This window comes from Capricornis sumatraensis, chromosome 12 (assembly GCF_032405125.1).
Source record: "Capricornis sumatraensis isolate serow.1 chromosome 12, serow.2, whole genome shotgun sequence".
NCBI lineage: Eukaryota > Metazoa > Chordata > Mammalia > Artiodactyla > Bovidae > Capricornis > Capricornis sumatraensis.
The window spans coordinates 26,703,316-26,727,853 of NC_091080.1; the positions used below are offsets into that span (position 1 = coordinate 26,703,316).

At 37.7% G+C, this 24,538-nt stretch overlaps 1 protein-coding gene across 3 annotated transcripts; it reads right to left on the reverse strand.

Annotated features, from left to right (window-relative positions):
* Positions 1 to 3,917: 3,917 nt before the first annotated feature.
* On the reverse strand, positions 3,918 to 24,149 carry ESD (esterase D). 3 transcript variants are annotated; one of them, XM_068984478.1, is made up of 12 exons: positions 24,045 to 24,086; positions 21,647 to 21,720; positions 21,284 to 21,512; positions 20,832 to 20,880; positions 18,270 to 18,344; positions 17,608 to 17,696; positions 13,993 to 14,091; positions 12,441 to 12,565; positions 11,054 to 11,173; positions 10,255 to 10,353; positions 8,202 to 8,369; positions 3,918 to 4,133 (listed from the first exon to the last, which is right to left on the reverse strand). In XM_068984478.1, the coding sequence occupies exons 5-12, from the start codon at positions 18,335 to 18,337 to the stop codon at positions 4,053 to 4,055; spliced, it is 849 nt and encodes a 282-aa protein (XP_068840579.1). In that variant the 5' UTR covers positions 18,338 to 18,344; positions 20,832 to 20,880; positions 21,284 to 21,512; positions 21,647 to 21,720; positions 24,045 to 24,086; the 3' UTR covers positions 3,918 to 4,052. The 3 variants fall into 3 exon arrangements, with proteins under 3 accessions (XP_068840579.1, XP_068840578.1, XP_068840580.1); XM_068984477.1 differs by lacking the exons at positions 21,284 to 21,512; positions 21,647 to 21,720 and having other exon boundaries at positions 24,045 to 24,149; XM_068984479.1 differs by lacking the exons at positions 21,284 to 21,512; positions 24,045 to 24,086 and having other exon boundaries at positions 21,647 to 21,712.
* Between the last annotated feature and the right edge of the window lie 389 nt (positions 24,150 to 24,538).

Consider the following 24,538-nt stretch of genomic DNA (forward strand, 5'->3'; position numbering starts at 1 on the left):
GCCACAGAGCAACTAAGCCTGTGCTCTGCAACAAGAGGACTGTGTGCTGCAACTCGAGAAAACTGCTCACCACAAGGAGAAGCCTTTTTGCTGCAATGAAGACCCAGCACACAGCCAAACACACACACACACACACACACACACACACATACACATAAAGATGTTGACATGGATGGGTGTAAGCACTGTTATTTCTTCCTGGCTTTCAACATTTATTAAACATTAATGTTTAAAATTTGTTTTCCAACTTAAAATATGCTATATGCACAAATTTCTTGTTAGTAAAGTTGACCGCGGCCATCAAAACTAAAGCCACTTTGTCTCTCATCCAGTGTGTATGTTCATTGTGGTCAAATACAAGAACAGCATTTTTTCTGATGAGTCTATGTTAAAAAGCTGTTTGGATAATTTGAAATGTTTATGAACCCTTCAAAACAAAAATTCACATCTACTTGTCACAGTTTATTACACATATTAAAAATATTTTTTAAATGTCAGTTTGGAATTTTTCCACTGTAAGATTTCAATAAATAATTTTTATCTGGACTCCACTTGCATCTTCAAAATTCAGAGCGCTCACAAGCCATCACACATCACCTTCACTTCTAAGTGGTTTCTAAGTGAGATAACAACATTATTTGACTCCATAAAAGATGTGGCCACCGAAAACTGTATTCTCCCAAATAAACATCCTTGTGTAACATCAAGAATCTTTTTTCTTTTTCATGCAGTAGTATATTTATGATCTCCATAACATGGCTACTTCAGAGATTTTAACCCAATCTTCACTAAAGTATAACACATATGAAAATGTGTATAAATCTTAAGTGTATGGCCTGATGAATTTCCAAGTAAACATGCTCATATACTAACCCAAATGAAGTGATCATCACTAGTTCCCTGAAGGACCTTGTATGCTAACCTCTAATCACCTCTGCCCAGGGCCACATACTCCTTCTGCTGTAAGTAATCCCATCCTGACTTCTCACACCACAGATGAAATCTGCCTGGCTTGGACTCTTTTATGAAACGGTACATAATGACATATACAGTCGAATGTGTTCGAGGGATTTCCCTGGTGGTCCAGTGGTTAAGACGCTGCACTTCCACTTCCAGGGACACTGGTTCCAGCCTTGGTTGGGGAACTAAGATCCCATATATCATGTGGTATGGCAAGAAGAAAAAAAAAGATTGTGTTTAATGTTTGAGACTCTGTTGCTGCATCTAATTTTAGTGTGTTTATCTCATTGTAGAATATTCCACTGTATGAATACAACGATTTTATGCATACTATGGTAGATGGGCATTGGGGTTGTTTCCAGATTTGGGCTATTATAAGCAGTGCTGCTATGAACATTTTCATATAGATTTTACATACATGTTTCTGCTGGGTACACCTCTGGTGGGATTGTTGGGAAGGGCCGTTATGTTGACTTAAAACTCAACTTTCAAAAAACTAATATCATAGCATGTGGTCCCATCACTTCATGGCAAATAGATGGGAAAAAAATGGAAACAGTGATAGACTCTACTTTCTTGGGCTCCAAAATCACTGCGGACAGTGACTGCAGCCACAAAATTAAAAGGTGCTTGCTCCCTGGAAGAAAAGCTATGACAAACCTAGACAGCACATTAAGGAGCAGAGACATCACGTTGCTGACAAAAGTCCATATAGTCAAAGCTATGGTTTTTCCAGTAGGCACGTACAGATGTGAGAGTTGGACCATAAAGAAGGCTGAGTGCTGAAGAACTGATGCTTCTGAATTGTAGTCCTAGAGAAAGTGAAAGTGAAGGTCGCTCAGTCATGTTCGACTCTTTGCAACCCCACGGACTGTAGCCTGCCAGGCTCCTCTGTCCGTGGAATTCTCCAGGCCAGAATACTAGAGTGGGTTGCCTATCCCTTCTCCAGGGGATCTTCCTGATCTAGAATTCGAACCAGGGTCTCCTACATTGCAGGCAGATTCTTTACCACCTGACCTACCAGGGGAGCCCCTGGGAGAAGATCCTTTGAGTCCTTTGGACACCAGGGAGATCAAACCAATCAATCCTAAAGGAAATCAACCCTCAATAGTCATTGGAAGTACTGAGACTGAAGCTGAAGCACCAGTACTTTGGCTACCTGATGCAAACAGCTGACTCACTGGAAAAGACCCTGATGTTGGGAAACATTGAGGGCAGGAGGAGAAGTGGGTGACAGTGGATGAGATGGTTGGATGGCATCATCGACTCAATGGACATGAGTTTGAGCAAACTCTGGGAGTCAGTGAAGGGAAGGGAAGACTGGCGTGCACAGTCCATGGGATCGCGAACAGTTGGATATGACTGAGTGACTGGACATTATGCTGGATCTCAGCAGCTCCCACTAGCAGGCCACCATACCGACAGGCCAACACTTGCGATTTCTCCCAGCTTCAGCCATTCAGGGAGGTGTATAGTGGCACTTCATTGTCTGCATTTCCCTGGTCTTATGAAGTTAAACACATTTTCATGTATTTATTAATCATACTTACATCCCATTTTGAGAAGTACCCAATCGAATCTTTTGCCCACTTTTCTGTTGGTTTATCTTGTAAATAATTAATTTATGGAGTTCTTTATATATTCTGGATGCAGGTTCTGTCCAATCCCCATTTTGCAAGCACCTCCACCCATTTCATGGCTTGCCTCTACTAGTAATGGTGGCTTTACTGTATTGTTTCGTAAAGGGAGATTAAAGAGAGCTTTTACAATATCTACAGTGATCCAGGAAATGAGTCAATTCCTTTGCCTCCTTCTGTCAGGTGACTGCTAGAAGCACACAAAACTAGTATTAGGAGTTCATTTTTAGGTTATTTGTTATTATAAAGTCATGGAAATGATTCCTTATTATATGAAAGACTCATGGATTTCAGACTTGGTTAGCCAACTCCCACAATGACACAGCAAATTCCTTGTAAAGTGTCTCTTATTGTACATGTCTACCAATAGTTCTGCTTCTCTGGTTAAATCCTCAACAAATACAAAGATCATAGGATCACACAATTATTTTTCTTTATAAAGGAATTATCTACATGAAAAAATTTGTGAATTAAAAAATTTTTCTTATTAGAGGACACAAGTTTGTTCAGACTTAGAACCATTTGGGTGCAGTTCATTGTAGGGTTCAATCTTGAATACTAATATTTAAATAGTAATAATTTTAAAAAAGTTTAGTCTAATTCACATTTACATAGTACTTATTTTATAACTTTAAAAACCTGATGTCTTCCTCTATCACCATGTAATATGCACTCTTCTTGAATGTTTAAAATGTATAATTTTTGTGCTCTTCAACAGAAAAATATATTTCTTTTAAAACAACCAGAATTCACCTATCATGTTTCAAAAGTGTGTCCATTAAGTTCTCGAAGCAACACACTCTGGTATTTACAAAGAGAATCATTACTTTTCTTGGCCGAGTTTATCAAGCTACATTTCTGCATGTAACTAAAGGAAAATATCTTTCACAGTAACATATGAAACAAGTTTCCCTATCTAATTTCAGATCTAATCTAGTATTTAATTCTTGTCTCTTGAGAGAGGTCCATAAACCAATGTCCACAAATCCATTTGACTCAACAGATAAGAAATATCGTTGACTGGGTTCTGTAAATCTGACTTCTAATCTTAGCTCTCCCACAAATAACTGTGTAATGATGGGAAATTCACTTAATCTTTCTGAGTCTATTTCTGTATTCATCAACTAACAAATACTTATTCAATTCAGTGACCACTAGAAGCCAAGCAGTTGTTAGACACTAGATACAAAACAGGAGAAAAGACACCCCATGCCTCTGAATCATTTCCAAATGATCTTGAAAAAACTGTTAAGTATCAAATATTTCCCAAGTAAACACTGGTAAAGTAACTTTTAAAATCAGAAGCAGGTTTGATATATTTATTCAGTGAGTGATTCAACTACAGAATGAAGCATTTTTAGCATTATGAAATCCAAAGTTTTAAAATCTTATTTCCTTGCAATTCTGTTTATTACAATTTTATAATCCTGAAGAGATTCTCTTATCTGAAGTTTTTCATGCATTCAGATATTTTGCATGATGTCTGATGTGATCAGCAATAAAGGTTGCAATAAAGTAGTAGCTGTGATCATAACCCTAGAAGACAAAACAGAGAGATGATGTTTATCTACCATTCAGAAAAAGTCGATAAAGGGACATTAAATATATCTTGCATGTCACTTAATTTGCTTGTAAATAATTACACTATCACCATATGTGAACAGTTTCTAATCAAAGTAAAGCTTATTACACTTGTACTTCAATATTTTCACTGAAAAAAGAATAGCAAAAATGTAAAAAGAAAAAAAAAGAAACATTCTGCATAGCCTAGTTTCTAGATGCTGCCAGTAATATATGCAAAGAAAAGAAATAACACATTAATTAAATGCACAGAGTAAACGTGGTCATATCAACAAGGACATAAAAGACTCAGAATTTAGAGAGCTTAGGAACACAGGCAAGAAGTTTCAAATCCCAAAGGAAACACACACCCACCGATAAGGAAACGTTAAGATACAAAATAAGCGCACATAAACAATACAGAGAAAGAACTTGTGCACAGCCGAATGCCCCATCCTGGGAAGTTAAACAGGGCCATCGTAAATCACATTGAGAATTTGACCTCCTGTGCAGTAAAAGCCTACTACAGCTGAGGAAAAAGGAATAATTAATTAAATGCTGACATCTCTCAGCAATAAACCAAATTGGGTAAAAAGTCAGTAAACTTTTAAAAACTACCATGCTGCAGAGAGAAAATGTCATTGAGTTGAAACAGATTTCTATCTGGTCAAATAAAATCAATGGCAAAAGGAGAAGCAACCCTTCCTGAAGGTGTCCTCTGAGTACAAAGTAAGTACCTTTCAAGGGAAAAAGAAATTAAAAATAGGATGGGAAAAACTTGAGCGTGTTAACAACCAGGTTAATTCTTAGGACAGCCCTTACCCTGCCAGAGGCAATTAAAATATAAAATAGAATAAACCAGGAAAGATGAGTCTAAGAAAGTTTAACCTGATCAAGCAAATGGTCTGATTGGAAGAAAAACAAATTTTTCTAAGCACTGAAGAAACAAAACTGGACCTAATGAAAAATATCATCTGCATTTCAGGGAACAAGGCAAAATCCCTAAGGTTTTGATGAATCAGTAAACCTTCTCAATCTCTAACTTCCAGCAGTAGGCAAAGCATATCTTGGGTACACCCGTTAATAGAGAGTTCTACTTTAAAATTATCAAAGAAACTTAAAAGCAATCTGTTTTCTATTTTCAGTGGCCAAACTGTAGAAGTGAATCTGACAGGAATGCTGTCAAAATTAAGGCTGAGCCTTGGAATTATTTGGTTTCACGTCACTCAATGATTAGACCAGTCCCAGTTAATCAGTTAATTTAGAGCTGAAGGACAGTTTCTTATATAAAGAAAGTAGGAGACGAGCATTTGGCACCCACGTAATTCTTGTTAAGAGGTCAAATTTACCCACGATTTTTAGGCCACAAAACCTGTGAAGCATCGTACCAAGTAGTATCTGCCAGTTTTCAGATAAAAAATGACCGAAAACAGGTATGCATGTATGCTCATTCGTGTCCGACTCTCTGCGACCCCATAGACTGAGCCCAGCAAGCTCCTCTGTCAATGAGGCTTTCCAGTCAAGAATACTGGAGCGGTGGCCATTTCCTATTCCAGGGGATCTTCCCGACCCAGGGGTCGAACCCGTGCCTTTTGTGTCTACTTGCATTGGCAGGCGGATCCTTCACCACTGAGCCACCTGGGAAACCCTAACGATAAAGCAGATAGTAAGTCCCTCAGACCTGAGGTAGTCTGCAGCCAACAGAAGTTGGCTTGAAACTCTGAAAAGCTGCCTCTCTGGAGCCACTGCCGAGGTATGATTGTGCTGCACATTCAGCTACAACAAACCTAATGCAGACCTGCTCCAGACTGTGCATCACTCAAACTGCCCATGCTGGAAGGAAAGGGAACAGAAAACTGGGCCTGAGCTAAAAAGTGTGACTGATGACTTCAACACTTTCTCATCGTTAAATAAAAAAGGAAAAGGAATGCTTTGTCTTCACTCTTCGTTAACCACAGACAACTACATTTTTCAGTTGCTTGGGATATAGGCATTTTAGAAATAAAAAAATTGACTTATTTTTTTCCCCTCAAGAATTTCATCAGTGTTCTAACCCTGCTGCTTTTATAACAAACTCTAGAAATTTTTCAGTCTTTGTAGGAAGGCTGAAACTTTGCTGTTAGTGGTAACCACAAAATTTCCTGGCATAAACTCAAGGGATGCAGAAGAGGCAACCCACAGCACTATTGCCAAGAAGTTAAAGTCATTTGGGAAAAAACCCGCTTCGTTACATCACTTATAGCTAGAGTTAATAAAATTCAACACAGTTATCTTTATTATCAAATTTCTCAAGGTGTATCATTGATGTAAAACATGTAATTCTGATGATAAATGTTCAAATTAATCTATCAATAAAAAAAATTCTATTTTTAAATGATGGATAGTCACAAGAAAGCAAAAAGGAATGTTGGGGAGGATGTGGAGAAATTAGAACACTTGTGCACTGCTGATGGGAATGTAAAGTCGTATAGCTGCTATGCAATACAGTATGAAGTTTCCTCAAAAAATTAAAAACAGAATTACCGCATGACCCAACAATTCCAATCCTGGGCATAATAACCAAAAATAACTAAAAGCAGAATCTTCAGGAAACATTTACACATCCGTGTTTATAGCAACATTATTCACAAGAGCTAAGACTTGGAAGCAACCTTCACGGTTCATTGACAGATGACTGAATAAGCAAAATCTGGTATATGCATAGGATGGAATATTATTCAGCCTTAAAAAGGAAGAAAATTCTGGCACACGATACAACATGGATGAACCTTAAGAGGATTATGCTAAGTGAAACCGGCTAGTCACAAAAAGACAAATACTGTATGAGCCCACTATGGGAAATCCTCAGGGCAGTCACAGAGACAGGAAGTAAAACGGTGGTTGCTAAGGGTAGGGGGCAGGGAGGCATTGGGGGTTAGCGCTTAACAGGAATGGAGTTGCACTTTTACAAGATGAAAGAATTGTGGAGAGGAATGATGGTGAAAGCTGCACAGCTTATGCATGAATTTACACCACTGAAATGGACACTTACAAAGAGTTAAGGCAGTAAATTTTATGTGGTATTGTGGTATCTAACCACAATTTTTAAAAAGCTGAAAAAAATTAAAAAAAAAAAACAAACAAAAACCCAAACAGGTAGACAGGATAGGAATGGTCTCTCATCTGGTCATATAAGGATAAAATGAGTTAATCCTGTGAAAACAGTTTTGTAAGCATACACATTGATCTAGATAACACTTATCATTATAAGTTTTAGATCAATGTGCCTGGAACATTACCCATAAACATATTACCCATATGGCATATTACCCATAAACATGAATAAAAATGTTTTCAAAAAGCCTGGCCATGTATAATTTTCAGGGTTCATTTTTCATCTTGAAAGAAAAATTTTGTTTATATTATGTTCTGAAGTATATGACTATATAATTTAAAAAAAATAAAGGGCAGAATTTCTTTAATCATAACTATATTAGCATAGAGCTAGGTGAGTAGTGAATAGTCAAAAGTATTTTAGCCAAGGAAAAAGGAAAATCTGCAAACCAACTGAAATCTAGTAATTGCTCTTAAACAACGAGCAAGCCGCACAACAGATAGGTTAGTATCTAACTCAATATACAGTGCATATGTGTGTGTCAGACACAGCTTCCGAGGCTAAAAGGTGTATCTAAAGTGAACAGTAATTAAGGTGTAAGCTTGTCTTTTTATTTGACTGCAACGATAGCTGCGTGTGTAAAGAAAGATGCCCGATAATGTTGATGATTAAGTACCACCCAAGCATGAAACTTTGAGCTATTTACTGATTTTACAGTAGGACAGAAAATTGTAAATACTTTTCACTGCCAAACGCTTTCCTATTTCTCTGTAATCTGGTCTTAGATATCATTAACTTAATAGGGAGGTTTTCACTTTGTCTTATTATAATTAGAGAATATCTTAACTAGAGGTACCTTTTCAAATTCTAAAATCAAATTTAAAAAGTACTATGGAATCTTGTTTTTTTAATAGTGAATTTAGACCAAGGTAAGGTTTCCTGGTACTTGCCTCTTGTAATCTGAAAACAACGGGGATTTTCTTTTCTGTACAGGCAGCGATGAAGTTATCAGGAAGTAACTGTCCATCGGAAAGGAACTCATCCTCTTTCCCTTGATCAATTAGTATATCCAGCTGAGAATCTGGATAGGACTTCACAAGACAGGTAGCATCATAAGCCTATAAAAAGAGGAGAAATAATGAAAAATAAACTCACAAGTGCCAGAAAGATATTCTTCAGAATATCCTATACTAGAACGGAATAGAATTTTAAGTCACTCAAGCTCTAAGGCTGATTAAGTTGGCTTGTCTGGTTTTTATTTATAAGGTCTTCAGAATGCTATTCTCATTACAGCCTCCTCCTTACTTTCAAGCAGTCCTAGACCAACAGCAAGGATTTTATGTCTCAAGTATTCTTCATTGTGTAGCCTTTTTTCTTCTAAATCATCAAGGTTATTAACCACCTCTCAACTCCCAAAGCCTTGATTTTTTTCCTTTGTAAATCCTTTCACAAATTGACTATTTCTTCTATTTCAAATAAGCAGTCTATTTTTGTTTCTGCTTTTTGACTAATTCCAGACATAAATCTCTCTTTTTCTATCTGCTGAAAACCACCAAATATCTACAATCTCCAGGAACTTTCAGGAAGACTTGAATAATCTGAATCATGTTAACAACTCAAATTTAGTATCTGAGGAGCTGCCACTAGTTACAATTTTCTATTTTACTATCCATCTTTAAATGTTGATCACTCATGTATATTCACTAACCACACTGATGGATTGATCAAGACAAACAAAAGATTTTCCCTTCTAAAGTATCATGCTTTTTCAGACTTGCTTTCTTTAGTCTTAAAAGGAGAGTGAAAGGAGACATATGAAGTCCAACTAGTTTAAAGTTCTTTGATTTCATAATTCTGCATAGCCTCCTTTTTCCAAGAGTAAATTAAATGCTGGCCTCCTTTATAGGCTACCTCTCCCCTACTTCTCTCAATCAGCTGGTCTTTCACTCAAATCTCCTATTAGACCGTAAGGCCCCTGTGCACAGGAAAGGATCATCACCTTCTTCACAGAAGATTTCAAAACTCCACACAAACTCTGCATATCGTGAAAACTCAAAGCACTGATGAGCAAGCATTGTCAACGCATTGTTCTCCAAGTAACTAACGGTAACAATTTTTGGCATTCTTCCAATGTAATGAAAACCTAGGCCTAAGCAAAACTAAACTTTAATCTAGTGACTAAGAGATTAACTTTCCAATTCTGTTAGAATTTCAGTGACCAAACTTAAGTAAAACAGGGGTCCATGAGTACATGATTTTGAATTAACAGCAATGAAAAAAGGTTCTTTTTTTCCCCCTACTCAAGTATCTGCTACTTGCTAACAAGCACATGGTGATGAGCTCATTTGTAAAATATTCAAATTCTTGGTAGGAGTTTTCAAATAGCCCATTTCTGCACAGTCTTGGAAAAAAAGGGCCTGTTTTATTTTCATCTAGAAGCATCTGCTCCTATGCTTTAAAAAGCAATCTCGCTGTTGGAAATAGACTCATAAATGTACATTACATACACAGTATCTATGTTTAAAGGCTGTTAAGCCTAGAATTAAAAATCTAAACCTGAGAGACACTAGATTTTGAAACAGATACATAAAATAAAAACCCAGGCCTCCTGGTTCTTACCATACAATCAAGCACATAGTTAATAACAGATAAGTCTAAATTTAGTAACGGGGTATTTTTTGTAATGTTAATTTAGAAAATAAACATATAAATTAATCATTAGCAGAAAAAAGATGTAGCCTCAGAATATCTGCCATAATTGAATACAATTTTAAAAAGATCTTCATGGGTGTTGTTACTGTTATATGTATTCACTTTTGTTAATTATTTTTAGCTCTGGATGTTTGGGCTTCCCTGGTAGCTCAGATGGTAAAGAATCTGCTTGCAATGCAGGGGACCCTGGATCCTTACTTGAACAAGTTAGGAATATAATGTCTGTAGAGCAGCTTTTCAACAAATTTGAAAACTTATGAGTGAGTATTAAGAGAGCCATCCAGTACCTACCTCCCATTTACTTTGATCTGTCCCCAAATATCCAGTAAAGGCTTTTTTGCCCCAACGACAGAGCACTGGGTTGCAAAGTGGAGCAAATGCTGACACAGACTTAAGGCACAAAAATAAAATAAAATTTACAAACAAGTTATATTTTCGTAAGTTGGCTATGCACAGATATTTGCAACTTGCTTAAAAGTCTGACTTGCCGTGAAAATCCCTGCGAACGATTTTTCTTCTGCTATACTATGAGCTTAGATTATATGCCTCTCCAAGATCCATCATCCTTTGTGTATTCTATTTAAAGAGCTAGTAAAATGTAATTGCTAAAGCAACAAAGCTGTACATTACATTTTCATTAAATAAGGCACAAATGAAAGTTTATGATGAATTTCTACTCAGTTTTTGCATTTAAAACAGTGGAAAATCAGAGTAAACTTTATGTGAGAATATTCTTGATAAAAATGTAAGGAAATCATAACATACTGCTACAATAACATTAGTCAAGACTAACTTTTGGAAAAAAAGAGCCTAGAAAACTATAGTTTGAATAGAAGCTATGAAAATTTCTTGATAATACCTCTAGCAGACCAATGAGAAAACACTGGGATACAAGCCTATTCTTCTGAGTCTGTAGCATATACTGTATGGTCAATTTAATACTCTTCCCCCACAATCTCTTGAAATGCCCAACACTAGAAAAGTTTAGTCCCAATACTAAACAACAGGATCTAATTTCAATCTCTGTAAGTTCCTAACATTATATTATTCCAGAGAAATATCTGTTACCAGAAGCTTAGGTTAATCTTACTTTGTATTTTCCAGGATTCTTCAAAGCACAAATCAGAGCTCCATGGCCTCCCATAGAGTGGCCAAAAACAGACATCCTTTGGGGGTCCACTGGAAAATTGTCATTTACGAGTTGGGGAAGCTAGGGAGAATTTAATGGTGCGACAGAAAATAATGAGAGAAGTAAGTTTAGCCTCTTTCAAAGTTGTATAAAAAAAATCAATACTTCCAAATCATAATGGTTTACACCATAAAGATTTTTTAAAAAATGCAGGATAGACAATGATTATTAATATATCACTGGAGAATATATGATACATCACCCTTAGAAAGCAAATTTAAGACGATAATGCAGAAAGAAACTTTAAAATGTTCTAAACTTTGATCCAATAATGTCACTTCCTGGAATCTATTCTACGGGAAAAGTTCTTATGGGTAAAAAAAATTATATGCAAAGATAATCAATGCAATAATACACATTATGGTAAAAGACATATGTAAACATACAAATAGCTTCATTAGAAAAAAGTAAATCATGGCATATGATGGAATACTATGCAATTCTTAAAATTATGTTACAAATAGATCAGAATATTATAAAATATTTGCTTTACATAACTAAAAAAGAACAAGATAAAAATGCTTCACAATTATATGAAAACTAGTCATAAAACAAAATCTGGAATATACCAAAATATAGTTGTCTGGGGTGACAGAATTACGCATGATTAAAATTTTATACTATTATTTCTGAATTTTTATGATGTGGACATTGTTAAAATCATAAGATTTAGAAAAATGCATAAACTGTACACAAATATTATTAATAGAAGCAATGCTTTACCACTTATCCTTTCTGATTATGATTAATCCCTGTGAAATATGTCTGAATGAACCAACTACCAGAGAAATGCAAAGTGTTTTCATATACTATTTACTTTGTATAAGCTGGTCAATGTAAACAGGTATCAAGATAATTATTAAATTCTTTACAATTGTACTTAGTGAATTTAAATTGTAGAAAATAGGAGTATAGTACCAGTAAACTTTGGAATCTTTGCAAAGGTAGTTAGTAAATATAGACTAAATAGGCTTCGCAGGTGCCACTAGTGGCTAATGCAGGTGACGCAAGAGATGTGGGTTCAGTCCCTGGGTCGGGAAGATCCCCTGGAGTAGGAAATGGCAACCTACTCCTGTATTCTTGCATGGAAAATTCCATGGACTAAGCAGCCTAGTGGGCCACAGTCCACGGACTGCAGAGAGTTGGACTGAACAACTGACCACATCACATCACATATACCAAACAGATCAACAATACCATACCTTAGTTTAAAAGACTAGAGGGACCTTGTGTCCAAAATCAAACTTTCACAGTCATTGATTAATAATTACAATGTAAATTAAATTACCTCCTTTGTTACGTAAGAGTACATTCTATAGTTAGTTTTCCAAAGATCTTCAGTAGCATCAACATAAAACCCAGCGCCAGTGCCAAAGTCCCAGCTGTCCTCTTCTCCTTTAATATTGCAGCCACCTAATTAAAGAAAAGTCTCGTGGTTTCATCTACTCTGTTAGTAATGGCCCACGTTTAATAATACACTTTAAAATGAACCTGAATATTCAGTTGCATCAGAGCTGTTCACTGGACATTGTGAGCTCTCTGGCCTTTGGGGGCACGTACTTCCTTGCCCTCTTGAGTGCGGTCCTGTGACTAGTTCCAGCCAATGAGGTAGGAAAGGGAGGACATGGTCCTCCAGGCGGGGTATTCACTGGCTTTCTCTGTTGATGTTAGAAGCTCCTAAGTGTTCTGAACACATCCTCACTCTGTTTTACCTGTCAAAGGGTTTCGACCTTCTTTTATCCTTCGTAAATGTGTTGAAATTTCTTCTCTAATGACCCTCCTCACTACCCCAACACTTCTTTGCTTCTCTGTACCATTGTGATCTCAGAAGGGAGTGGGGACAAATGCTTGTGTTCAATTCGCAATCTTGAACTGACAGCGAAAATGTCTTCTTATATACTCTGGAATCATTCCATCCTGTTTCTTCTATTTATCCATCCCCCCAGTGGAATTTTCTTACATTCTTTTTTAATTAATTAGGTTTTATTTTATATACTTGCATGCAGTTTAAAGTCAACCACTGGGATTTCAAATAAAATCATAGTGATATGTAATTGGATGGAAATGACCTCTTTGTAAGAGTCAGTCTGCTCATCCAGGAACATGGCACTTTTCCACTAATGATCATTAAGAATTTCTTATGGTTTTTACTTAAAAATAAACCTTATTTTAAAAGTTTATTCTGGAGACATGTTTTTGATGCTCTTCTGAATTAAACATTTCATTACATTTCCTGTGAGACATGTTTTACTTTTTGTATCATAGGGACCATGAAAGGAAATGCACTGCTTCCCAAGGCCGGTCATTCAACTTCCAGATAGAGTTAGCTTCCATTTATATTTCATTTCCTGACCTTTCCAGGGGCACAAAACAAGTTTCAACAATCTGATGGACTGAGTTCTCAAATACCTGATAGTCTCATTTCTCTAATGTATACATTATAATCCCTTGTATTAAAACTAATATTTCTTTAACTGCATGACTGTTTGATGACTAACAGAAATGAGAAAAGATAATTCCTACATGACAAGACAGGCTACCCAAGGAACAAAAAAATTATTTCCTATGCATTGTGAGTTATTTTGGTACTAGTGCCAATATGACAAAGATTATTTGAGTTGCTCAGGCTCTGCTTTAAAGTGTCAATCTATGAAACGGGAATAGCAAAACTGTTAGTAAAATTCAGTGAGAAAAATATATAGTATGGTATTTTAGAGTCATGCTGTTGCTTGAAAGATTAGTAAATAGCAAAAATACAAAATAGATTGTGTATATGCTACTCTGCTTGCAACTTAAAGATTTATACTTTTACAAAGGATCTCTGGAGTAAGAACACTTACGAGGGCTGGTATCTGGAGCAATGACGACAAGGCCATGTTCCGAAGCAGCTTGATGATACCCAGATTTTGATATAAAATTTTGTTCTGTGCAAGTTAAGCCTAAAGATTAAAAATATTGTTATCTCATGCTATACTGTGAACGGCTTATAAGCTTTAATTTTTTTACAATACAAGAAAATAAGCTCACTTACTATTAAAAAGGTTTGCTGTTTTTCTAAAGAAATCATGCTGAAAAAGACACTAAAGTTTCTCTTTTCATAAAATTTGTAACAGTAGCAATCTAAGAATTGTCTTAGGTTAAATAATCCCCCAGCTGTCTTTTCAAAGTCACCCACTAAAATTTCAATTACAGAAATCATTTGGACTAGATGTGTTTGGGAATTCAGAATTTTTCAAACCGTAGAATGGCAAGATGGTGCCTAAACCAAATGTTATAACAATCCCAATGGCGTGTTATCAAGTATGCTAATACTATTCCTGCATTAAAATATAAATGTTCAGTGAGATAATATTATGGTCATCATAGTACTATTTTTATATACAAGTAGTTCTCAGCAATAAAATTTGGACTAATCATCTTTGAATTTCTCAGTGTACTAAGAAGAGAACTGCTGCTGCTGCTGCTGAGTCGCTTCAGTCATGTCCGACTCTATGCACCATAGACGGCAGCCCTTGGGAGTCCTTCTATTAATGCAATAGAAGCTTGAAGTTAAACACCATTTAACCCAATAGCCCTTTTCTAGTTGCTGCTGCTAAGTCGCTTCAGTCGGGTCCAACTCTGTGCGACCCCATAGACGGCAGCCCACCAGGCTCCCCCGTCCTTGGGATTCTCCAGGCAAGAATACGAGAGTGGGTTACCATTTCCCTCTCCAATGCATGGAAGTGAAAATTGAAAGTGAAGTCGCTCAGTCGTGTCTGACTCTTAGCGACCCCATGGACTGCAGCCCACCAGGCTCCTCCATCCATGGGATGTTCCAGGCAAGAGTACCGGAGTGGGGTGCCATTGCCTTTTCTAGGAGCCAATGGTAAATGTCCCAATATGCCTGATAATTAGCAAACTAAAACTTACTGATTTGCATGAAGCAGAATAAATTAACTATACAACATACAGTTTCTATTTATTCCCCAACAGCCCAGCACAGAGAGTTATGAAATGGTTGCTCAATAAAGATGTGCTAAATTAATAATTATAAGAAAGTTACAAGTGTCATTGGATAAATGTTACTAGAGTTTATGGTTAAATAAACCATTAGGACATATATATTTTCACTAGTTATGGCAAGGGAACAAGGTCCTTGTTCGTTCCTCTCAGAATGCCTTTCATAAACACTGGAGCCGGATCATGGTGGAGAACTGCCTCAAATACTGATAAAAGGTCAGCAATTTTAATTAAATGTAAATGTAATACAAATGCAAATCAAATGTAACCTTAATGTAGACGTGTTCAAAGGAGGCAGGGTAATATGCAGACTGCATGAGTTTTGGATTTCAAACAGTATCTGGTTGTAAATGTCATTCAACTCCTTCTTAACTAAGTTAGTTACTTAACTATGCAAGCAACGAATATTTTGAGCCTCAGTTCTTCCATTTGAAAAATGATAGGGATGATATTACCTATTTTTACCTCATAAGGTAGCTATGAGGATTAAATGCGATAAGGTGTAAAGGGTCTTAAACTGTGTCTGAGACACAGTTCAGAGTCGTGCATTTGGGAAATGGAAATGTATTTAGAGATCAGAGAAAAAGAATTTTTTTTCGTTAGTCAGAACACAAATTTCCTGATTAAGATAGTAGGGTGTGAATAGTACTCAGGGAAATGAAGATACTTCTACTAGCAGAATTGTGCGCAAGCATACGAAGATGGTTACTATTAATAACAGCTATTTGGTCAACTATACTTATTTTATATGAAAAGCTGGGTTTTTTTTGGGGGGGAACAACTTTATTGAGGTGTAACGCAGATGCTATACAATTCACTCCTTTAAAGTATACAGTTCAGAATAAAGATAGTCTAATTTCAGTTAATTTGTAACAATTGATGCTATCTTTCTGTCACTGTTTTCCTTCAATTAACTGGGATGTAAACCTTCCAGTATTCTTCTGTCACTTTTTCTCAAGTGTGCTGGTCAATCTTACCTTTTTTCAGAAAATCAAGCCTTAATTTCCAAGGTTTATCTCTTCTTTAGCATCTCACTACGGAAAATGTCCTGTCATTTGATGTAAACAAACAAACTATTTTCTATATTCATAAAGCTCAGATGATACATCTCGATAGATTTCAATTACAGTTAAGAATTTGGGACCTTATTATTACAGTGCCTATTATACAATACCCTGGTACATTTGACCTGGGTTATTATTCTTTTAACAAGAGATATGACTGAAGTAGCTCTCACAAGAAACAAGATTCCAAAAGAACAGGAGAAAAGAATGAATACGGCTTTGGCCCATGAATCAGAAAACGTGTTCACTCCTGTATGTGATTCTGAGTAATATATAATATCCTGGCCATGCTTACATGATTTCTAAAGCATCTTTAGCTGTACAATACTATGTTTCTAAAACAAACATGGGATCTATCACTGCTTTTGGCACTGCCCAGTGCTCTTCCAGCAAAACTGGTTTGCTTTCTCCAGTCAAAGAAATAAGATGCTGAGTTAAAGTTATGTACGTACTTAATTTTTACCTTTTAAAATGAAATATAATTCTCTAAGAGTGTGGTGAGAAAACATACATAAGGGAGGATTTAGTAAATCAAAGTTGTAAGAAGCAATTTTAAAGAAACAACAATACAACTCTATGACATAATTCCGTTTTCTATGAGTCTCTTAAAATGTTTGCTTCTAAAGATGAAGTGCTAGGATCTTGTGAAAGAGCTCTCACAATCCACTGGACAGTCTTTGATATTCACCAGTGATTAAGAAGAAGTCTTCTGTGATGTTCCAGATTGCTGGGGGAGAAGATCCGGGTCCAATTAAAACATTCTAGAGAACACTGTAAGAAGTTACTCGTCTGTGGTTTCTAATTACCATATCACAGGGGTCCTGATTTTACCTAACAATGTTCTATTTGAGTGGTAAAGTCTCTAAGAAATGTTTGGTTAGGTACAAACTAAATAAGTTTTCTAAGCTTTTGCCAATGAGTCTAGAACTTTATATTTTCTGCTAAATTACGTGGTCTAACTGAAAAAGAAGTAGATTTCCCTGGTTGGCTCAGTGGTAAAGAATCAACCTGCCAATGCAGGAGACGCAGGTTTGATCCCTAGGTCGAGAAGATCCTCTGGAAAAGGAAATGGCAATCCACTCCAGAATTCTTGCCCAGACATCCCATAGACAGAGGAGCCTGGCGGGATACAGTCCATGGGGTCGCAAAAGAGTCCAACACGACTTAGCAATTACACAATAACAACACAGACGTGAAAAAGAAGTAATGAAAGAAATGTAATTCAGTAGGTTTGAAATTATTCTCAGGATAAAGTAAGAGCAGACTACAGGCTCCTAAAGTCTTTATAAATGGTTAAGAAAGCATAACAAAAAGTCAAGATGGAAGAGTAAGATAAGCCAGGAAAAAAAGAAAAAGAAACTCCTTTACAAAACTCAAACGCATAACACTTACCAGACAGCCAATATAGCACAGGGCACTTTCCAGTTTCTGCCTTTGGTGGTAAATAGACAGCAAATTTCATTTTGCACTTCAGTTCAACACTATAATTTTAACAGACATCAAAAAAAAAAATTGCCCCTCATTAGTCAGAAAGAAACACAAAACAAGTGATTTGATGTCCAGAATAAGTGATCTCGTCAACATTTTAGGGATATACCCCTAGCCCTTAAAGAAAGAATGGGGCCAATTTAGCATACTAATCAACCTGAGCTTATGCTGTGCATGGTACACAGTCATTTGGAGAAGAATGAATTAAAACAATAAATATAATACCGTCAATATGAGCACGACAATTTTTAAAAGAAAAATTGTTTCAAAGAAATGTATGAAATAACAAATCTAAAGATCTTAAACTACATGTTTGCTCACAGACACTGAAATGGACCACACCCTTAATTCTCTTTTCATATAAATATGAAATTTATATGTAACTTACAAGTAAATATCTTATTACTATCACCAATGTCAAAACTAGGTAAGATAAATTTGATAAAAACCACAGGTTTTCCATGTAAACAGTTATTCATGCAACCGTGATCTTTCATGGGCTTATTTAAAGATTCCAGTAGGTGGAAGCAGAGAGAAATCTAAAATTGTATCCTCTTTGTAGTTACCTGTCATGTTCAAAAACTTTCTGCAGTCCGCCAAAGCACTTGCTGCTGGAAACCTGTTTCAAGGCCATTCTTCCCCTATTAGTGAAGAGGGATCTCATCAATCTCCAGAGAATCAGCTCTTAAGACAATTTGCAACAGAACTGTTTTCAGATAAAGTATCTAAACATATGGCTGTCTGCCACCTCGAATTTTTTTCACGTGCTAATTTTCTGATAAATCGTTATTATGAAAGTGACTAAGTTTATTAGGTATACTTACACTTGTTACATTCACTTTAGAAAACTTAAGTACTCTGGTATGTCATTACCTAATTTATTAACAAGCTTCATGATGTGTATGTCTGTGGACTGCCCCAAATTCCTTTTAGAAAGCGAGAGAATACAAATAAGTTATTAACTGATTACTTTAGCTTAGAAGATTAAACATTGTTAATAGTTTGCTGTGAACTGTAACGAAAGAATCAATGGTATGACTGATTATGGCTGGTAAGAAAATGGGAGGAAAATGAAGTAACAGTAATGGTTTTGATAATAATAAGAAAGAACATGTATTCAACACTTAGAGCATAGGCACTTTCCTATACATTAAACCAGATCAAATTCCTCACCCTAGCGGAGTATTTCAGAGAAAGTGCTGTACAACTTTCAGATCAACATTTCTCCGTTTAAAACAAACCAGCAAGGAAAACATACGGCTGTCCTAAGTGAATTAAAAGTGAAAGTGAAATCGCTCAGCCGTGTCTGACTCTTTGTGACCCCATGGACTGTAGCCTACCGGTCTCCTCAGTCTATGGAACTTGTCAGAAAAAAATTTTTGAAGTTTGGTTAATTCTTTTCTCTCCAAAACATCTGAAAGTTTTCATGAATAATTTTAAACTTAAATGTTAAAATACCACACATTATTAATTTTTAATAATAAGACCAAAAAAAAAAAATCCCACAAAAAACGGGAACACCATCTTTTATGTATGGTTAAGCACCCATTGAGCAAAGAAAAATCAGATTCTGATTTGTATTTCTCAAGGAAGGATTCCCTTTCTCTCCTTATTACAAATCAGTAAATCACACACACTAAATAAAAAAATCCTCGGATCCCAGGAACAGGCATTGCCACTCTGGTGGTCTGCTCGGTGAAATCCTCTGCTGTATCCTAGTCCAGCTGTGCTGCTATGGTTACTCTAAAAAGACATGTAAAAACAATCTTGGAAAGCTTATTCGGGAAATGTCTTTGCAAAAGGTTAGTTTCAACCTTACCTTTAGGTAATCTCCTCGATAAATCCAAACACTGAGCTTCACGCTGGAAATCTGGGGTGTGACCCAGAGAGTCTGACCTCAGAGCCCCTCTGCTGCTCTGCTTTCCTGACTCACCAGAGGGTTTTTTAAACACTCTTTAAAAAAACATTTTTTTTTTCCCAGAAAAGATTGACTAATTTCACAGCATTAGGGTATTACAATTACAAACAGAGGCATTACCTTCTATTCAAAGGTTTATGCTTTTAATCTTCAAAAGGCCAATTTTTAGAAAAAACAATGTTATTAGTTACTGAATATTAATTTCAGCCATTCTTGTTCATGACTATATCTTAAACAATGAATTAAAAGAGACAGAAGTACACTTTTAAAATATATGCATATAAGACCAAAGAATAAAATTTACCTGGTGGAATTATTTTGCAAGGAATTCCTATTTTTTAGACCTGCTAAGTCACTTCAGTCGTGTCCGACTCTGTGCAACCCCATAGACGGCAGCCCACCAGGCTTCCTGTCCCTGGGATTCTCCAGGCAAGAACACTGGAGTGGGTTGCCATTTCCTTCTCCAGTGCATTAAAGTGAAAATTGAAAGTGAAGTTGCTCAGTCGTGTCCGACTCTTAGCGACCTCATGGACTGCAGCCCACCAGGCTCCTCCGTCTATGGGATTTTCCAGGCAAGAGTACTGGAGTGGGGTGCCATTGCCTTCTCGCTTTTTAGACTCAGCAGGGACTATATCTGCTTTACCAAAACATGATACACTGAGCATATATCTAGTACATGAAAGATATCTAAAAATTATTTGTTGAATTAATGAATACATTTTAAACTTCTAGCTACCAAATTATGTGAAAGTTTTTAAAATTAACTTAATCGTTACCTCTATTGTTTTTATACTTTGCTATTCACCTATTTTAGTAACTTATCACTTGTCTATTTCTTCTATTCTTTGAATGCTCTTTTTACTTAAAACTCAAAATCAACTACTTTCCGTTTGGGCAAAGAAGACAAAGTGAAAATACTGTTTTTTAAATTGGTAGAATGAATTTTTTTTTTTAAAGCTTTTAAAGTTTTTTTCCCCCAACCACCCATTTTAGAAACTCTCTTCAATTATGAATGAAGGAAAAAGGCTCAATAAAAAATCAAGACATAAGCTAAGAAATAGATATGATATACTTTGATATATGATATACTAGGCGATTACATTTTTCACTAAAATTTTCCTATGCTAAACACAGCATATTTTAAGCCAAGTTACTAGATTTTTTACATTCAAGTTCAAAAGTAATATATCAAAAATAAAATTTAATGTACCTGTCCAATCACTACTTGCTTTTTGGTCTGTACCAAAGGGTAGATGATCCTGAAAAAAAAAAAAAAGACCAAATGATGTATAAATGGGACATACTTTTTACAACCAAGGCAACAGTCCACTACACATTCTCAATAGAGGTATCTTCCTTTCTTAAGGTAGATGACCATCCACCCTGGGTGTGGCAGAATGGGAAGGCCAGCTGACGGAGCAGCATCGTCGCCTTACCCAGGCCCACAGTCTAAGTAACCTTCATGCCTACTTTGCCACAAGGCCTCGTGTTTGGTTAAAAACTTTTCCTGGAATAAGATTCCAATGAAGAAAGGTGTTTTTTTTTTTTCTTTTTAAATAAACAGAAAGAAGTTCTAAATCGTAATTTGGAAGCATGAGATATGATCAACTGCTGAGAGTGAGGAGCCTACAAAAGCAAAGGAAGAGGGAGCTCTCAGCCCACCTGAGTTGCAGGTCACACTTGTCACGCAGGGAGGATAAAGCAGGCGAGAGATGAGAACTTAAGGACACTGGGCTGACTGGCTAGAAAACACGAGCTGGTGAGAAAACTGACTGGGCTTATGAAAGATGGTGAAGCGAGTGCAACACAGGAACCAGGAGAAATGTGTGCAGCAGTGCACACTGAGAGACGTTTGTCTGACAGGTGTTTCACTTCAGTTCTAGGAAGAGATCTTGGGGGAGAAATGAAATTACTGAGTGCAATAGAATAATAAAAACACCCCTCTCTGAAACCCCAAAACGAAAACCAAACCCCCCCGCCAAAAACCCACAGTGCCAATCTTCCTAGAAAGTCAATGAAATGTACCTCAATAGTCTTCAGAGAACAAAGGTTCTCTCAACTGCATGGTATCAACACGTGGAACGCCACTTAGGTAAAAACTATTAAAGAGAAAGGTGTCTTTATTCACAAAGCCTCTACTCCTCCAAAAGGCCAAACTGTCAGATCTTACTTTTGTTGCCTTTACTCATTGTGGCTATCTCCAGAAATCTGTATTCTTTGTATTTTACCCATTCTTTCTTCTCCTCAGCGTCAAAAGTTTTCTGCCCATCTCTCCCTGGATTTCCGTTCCCATCCTCTCATGGACTTTGATCCATTTCTCTGTCTGCAAGTGTGTCCCCATCCCACTGGCTCTTAATGACCTGCACAGGTCTCCCCAGCATCACCCAATTACGGCACTGCTCACCAGCACTTCTTCGTAAAAATCCTTCTCCTCGACGAAACTACAGGATCTGAGTTCTTCTCTTCCATTCTTTCCTTCTCCTCCCATCTCCGTTTCCTTTTTTGTTTACACTCTTTCCTTAACTCCCATTCCCAAAGTTTCAACTACATTTTTTGTGTGAAAGACTATAAATCTGCCCCTCTCCACACAATCGTCCTCAAACATTGGTGCCAGAATTTAAATTTCCTGTTGAACCCATCTCACCTGATAGGCCTCTGGCTAGCAAAACTCAACACATCTGAAGTTAAGTTCAATCTCCTACCTTCAAACCATGTTTTTCTATTCCTCTTTCTGCTCTCTTTACATCTAGGCCCATCTTACCCAATTCTGTTTGTAATGTCTTAAAGTTATCCCCTCTTTGAATTCCCATTACCACCATCCTAATTATATACAAGAAACTAAAACTTAGGTTCCTACTTGGTTTTCTTCTTTTATGTCTCACAAAAACCGATCCTGAGTAGAGGCCTAGGGCTTTAATCCATTTACCTTACTGCTCAATGGAGCCCTACAAAAGTCACAGTCAAGTCTAACATGGTCTACTTGGAATCACTCATCATTTAAATTTATTTTTAATTTTATTTTAAAATTGTGATAAAAACATAAAGTTTTCTGTCTTAACCATTTTTAAGTGCATAGTTCAATAGTGTTAAGTTGTACAGTGTTAAGTATAGTCTGTCCATCTGAAAACATGGTTAGCTTGCTCACATTAACCAGCAGATGACAAATGCTGGCCCACAGCCAGGATCCTGCTACAGGTGTAGAGAGTTAATCCCACCCAACTATCAGGCCAGTAGCAGAAAACCAGTATGTCACTGAAATGGAAGACACTGGCATTAACTATACGATTTTTTTCAAGTTTGATTCCATTAAAAGTTCACAAAATTCAAACCATGAACTGACAAAAAGAGCACGATGAATAAAAGGCCATATATACTTCGGTCATATTATTAACTGTGTAGTAATCATAATCTCTTTTCCTTCATAAAAATTCACATGGCTTGCCCACAGAAGAATTTTTAATCCACCCTGGGGAAAAAAAGAGGATTCATGAACTCCAGACACCTTAACTTAAATTGTCTTCAGTGATCCCACACTGTTTTTCTGGGCTTGTTTATTTTAACTTAGTCAAACTCAATCATTCTAGTATAGTCTGGATGTTTCTCCTGGGGGCCATGGTACAGTGATTTTAAAGTAGGTTGTGGAGCCAGCCGCTCCAGGTTCAAATTCTGGCTTCACTAGGTACTACTTCCTGGTAGTATTCTGGTCGTGGTAGTGACTGGGGGCAAACTTTCTATGCCTCATTTCCCCGTCTATAAAATGGGGATATTAATAGGACCAATCCGATAGGGTTAATTCATGCACTTACAACGCTGCTGGCTATGATTACTCACACTATTATTTCTGCAACCTCCAAGGCCCTCAAGGTCCGTGCAAAATGTCGCCCCCCTGACCACCCCATCAGAGATGACCTCCACGCCCCGAGACAATTCTGACAGCGCATTTACAACACGATCGGACTTCCCAAGAGCTTGCAACTGCGTGCAGAGAAGCGGGTTCCCCCTCCCGTGGGGACTGCGACCGTCTAGGGTCTGCTTCCTACATGAGTGGGCTGCACATCAATTTCACGCAGAAACAGCTACGGAAACGCAGTGGGCACTTAAGAAACAAGCAGCTGCTCAAAGAAAGAGACTGCAGGCCCGAGCGCCCGCAGTTACAATTCTTGGAGGCTCACTGGAGAACACGGGTTTGGGACTAGGCGCCGAGCCTGGGGACAAAGTCCTCCGACCAGCGCCCTTCCCTCGGCCTCCAGCTCCGGCTCTCCGCGGCCGAGCCCAGCGGCCGCGTTCTCAGCGATCGAACCCACGCGAGCCGCCGCAAGGGCTCAGGAGAGTCCGCCCCTACCAGAACCCCCAGTGTCACCCGTGCGACACAGGACCCCGGCGGCCCGAGGACGACCAGACCTCTCCCCAAGCCCAGGCTCACCTCCGGTGGCGGCGGGAAAAGCAGCTGCACCAGAAGGGAAGTGCCCGGCCTAAATATGGCTGCGGGAGCCTCTGCCGCGGCCCAGCCCCCTTCGGGCCCCCCCACTCTGGGGTCTTGTTTCCCGAGTCTCTTCGCAGCCCCACCCTCCCTTTGGCCACGCCCCAAATAATCCCCGCCCCCTGTCCCCTCCCCTTCCCTCAGACTTGCCCCTCCCACAGCGCTTGTGGGCCGCTCTCCCTTTCCAGGACTTGCCTTGTGGGCGCTTAGTGGTAAAGAAGCCGCCTGCCGATGCAGGAGACGTAAGAGACGCAGGTTCGATCTCTGGGTCAGGAAGAGCCCGTGGAGGAGGGCGTGGCAACCCACTCCAGTATGCTTGCCTGGAAAATCCCATGGACAGAGGAGCCTGGCTGGCTCCATACAGTCCATGGGATCGTAAAGAATCAGACACGACTGAAGCAACTTAGCCCGCAGCCCCCTGTCCTAAGATAAGACGC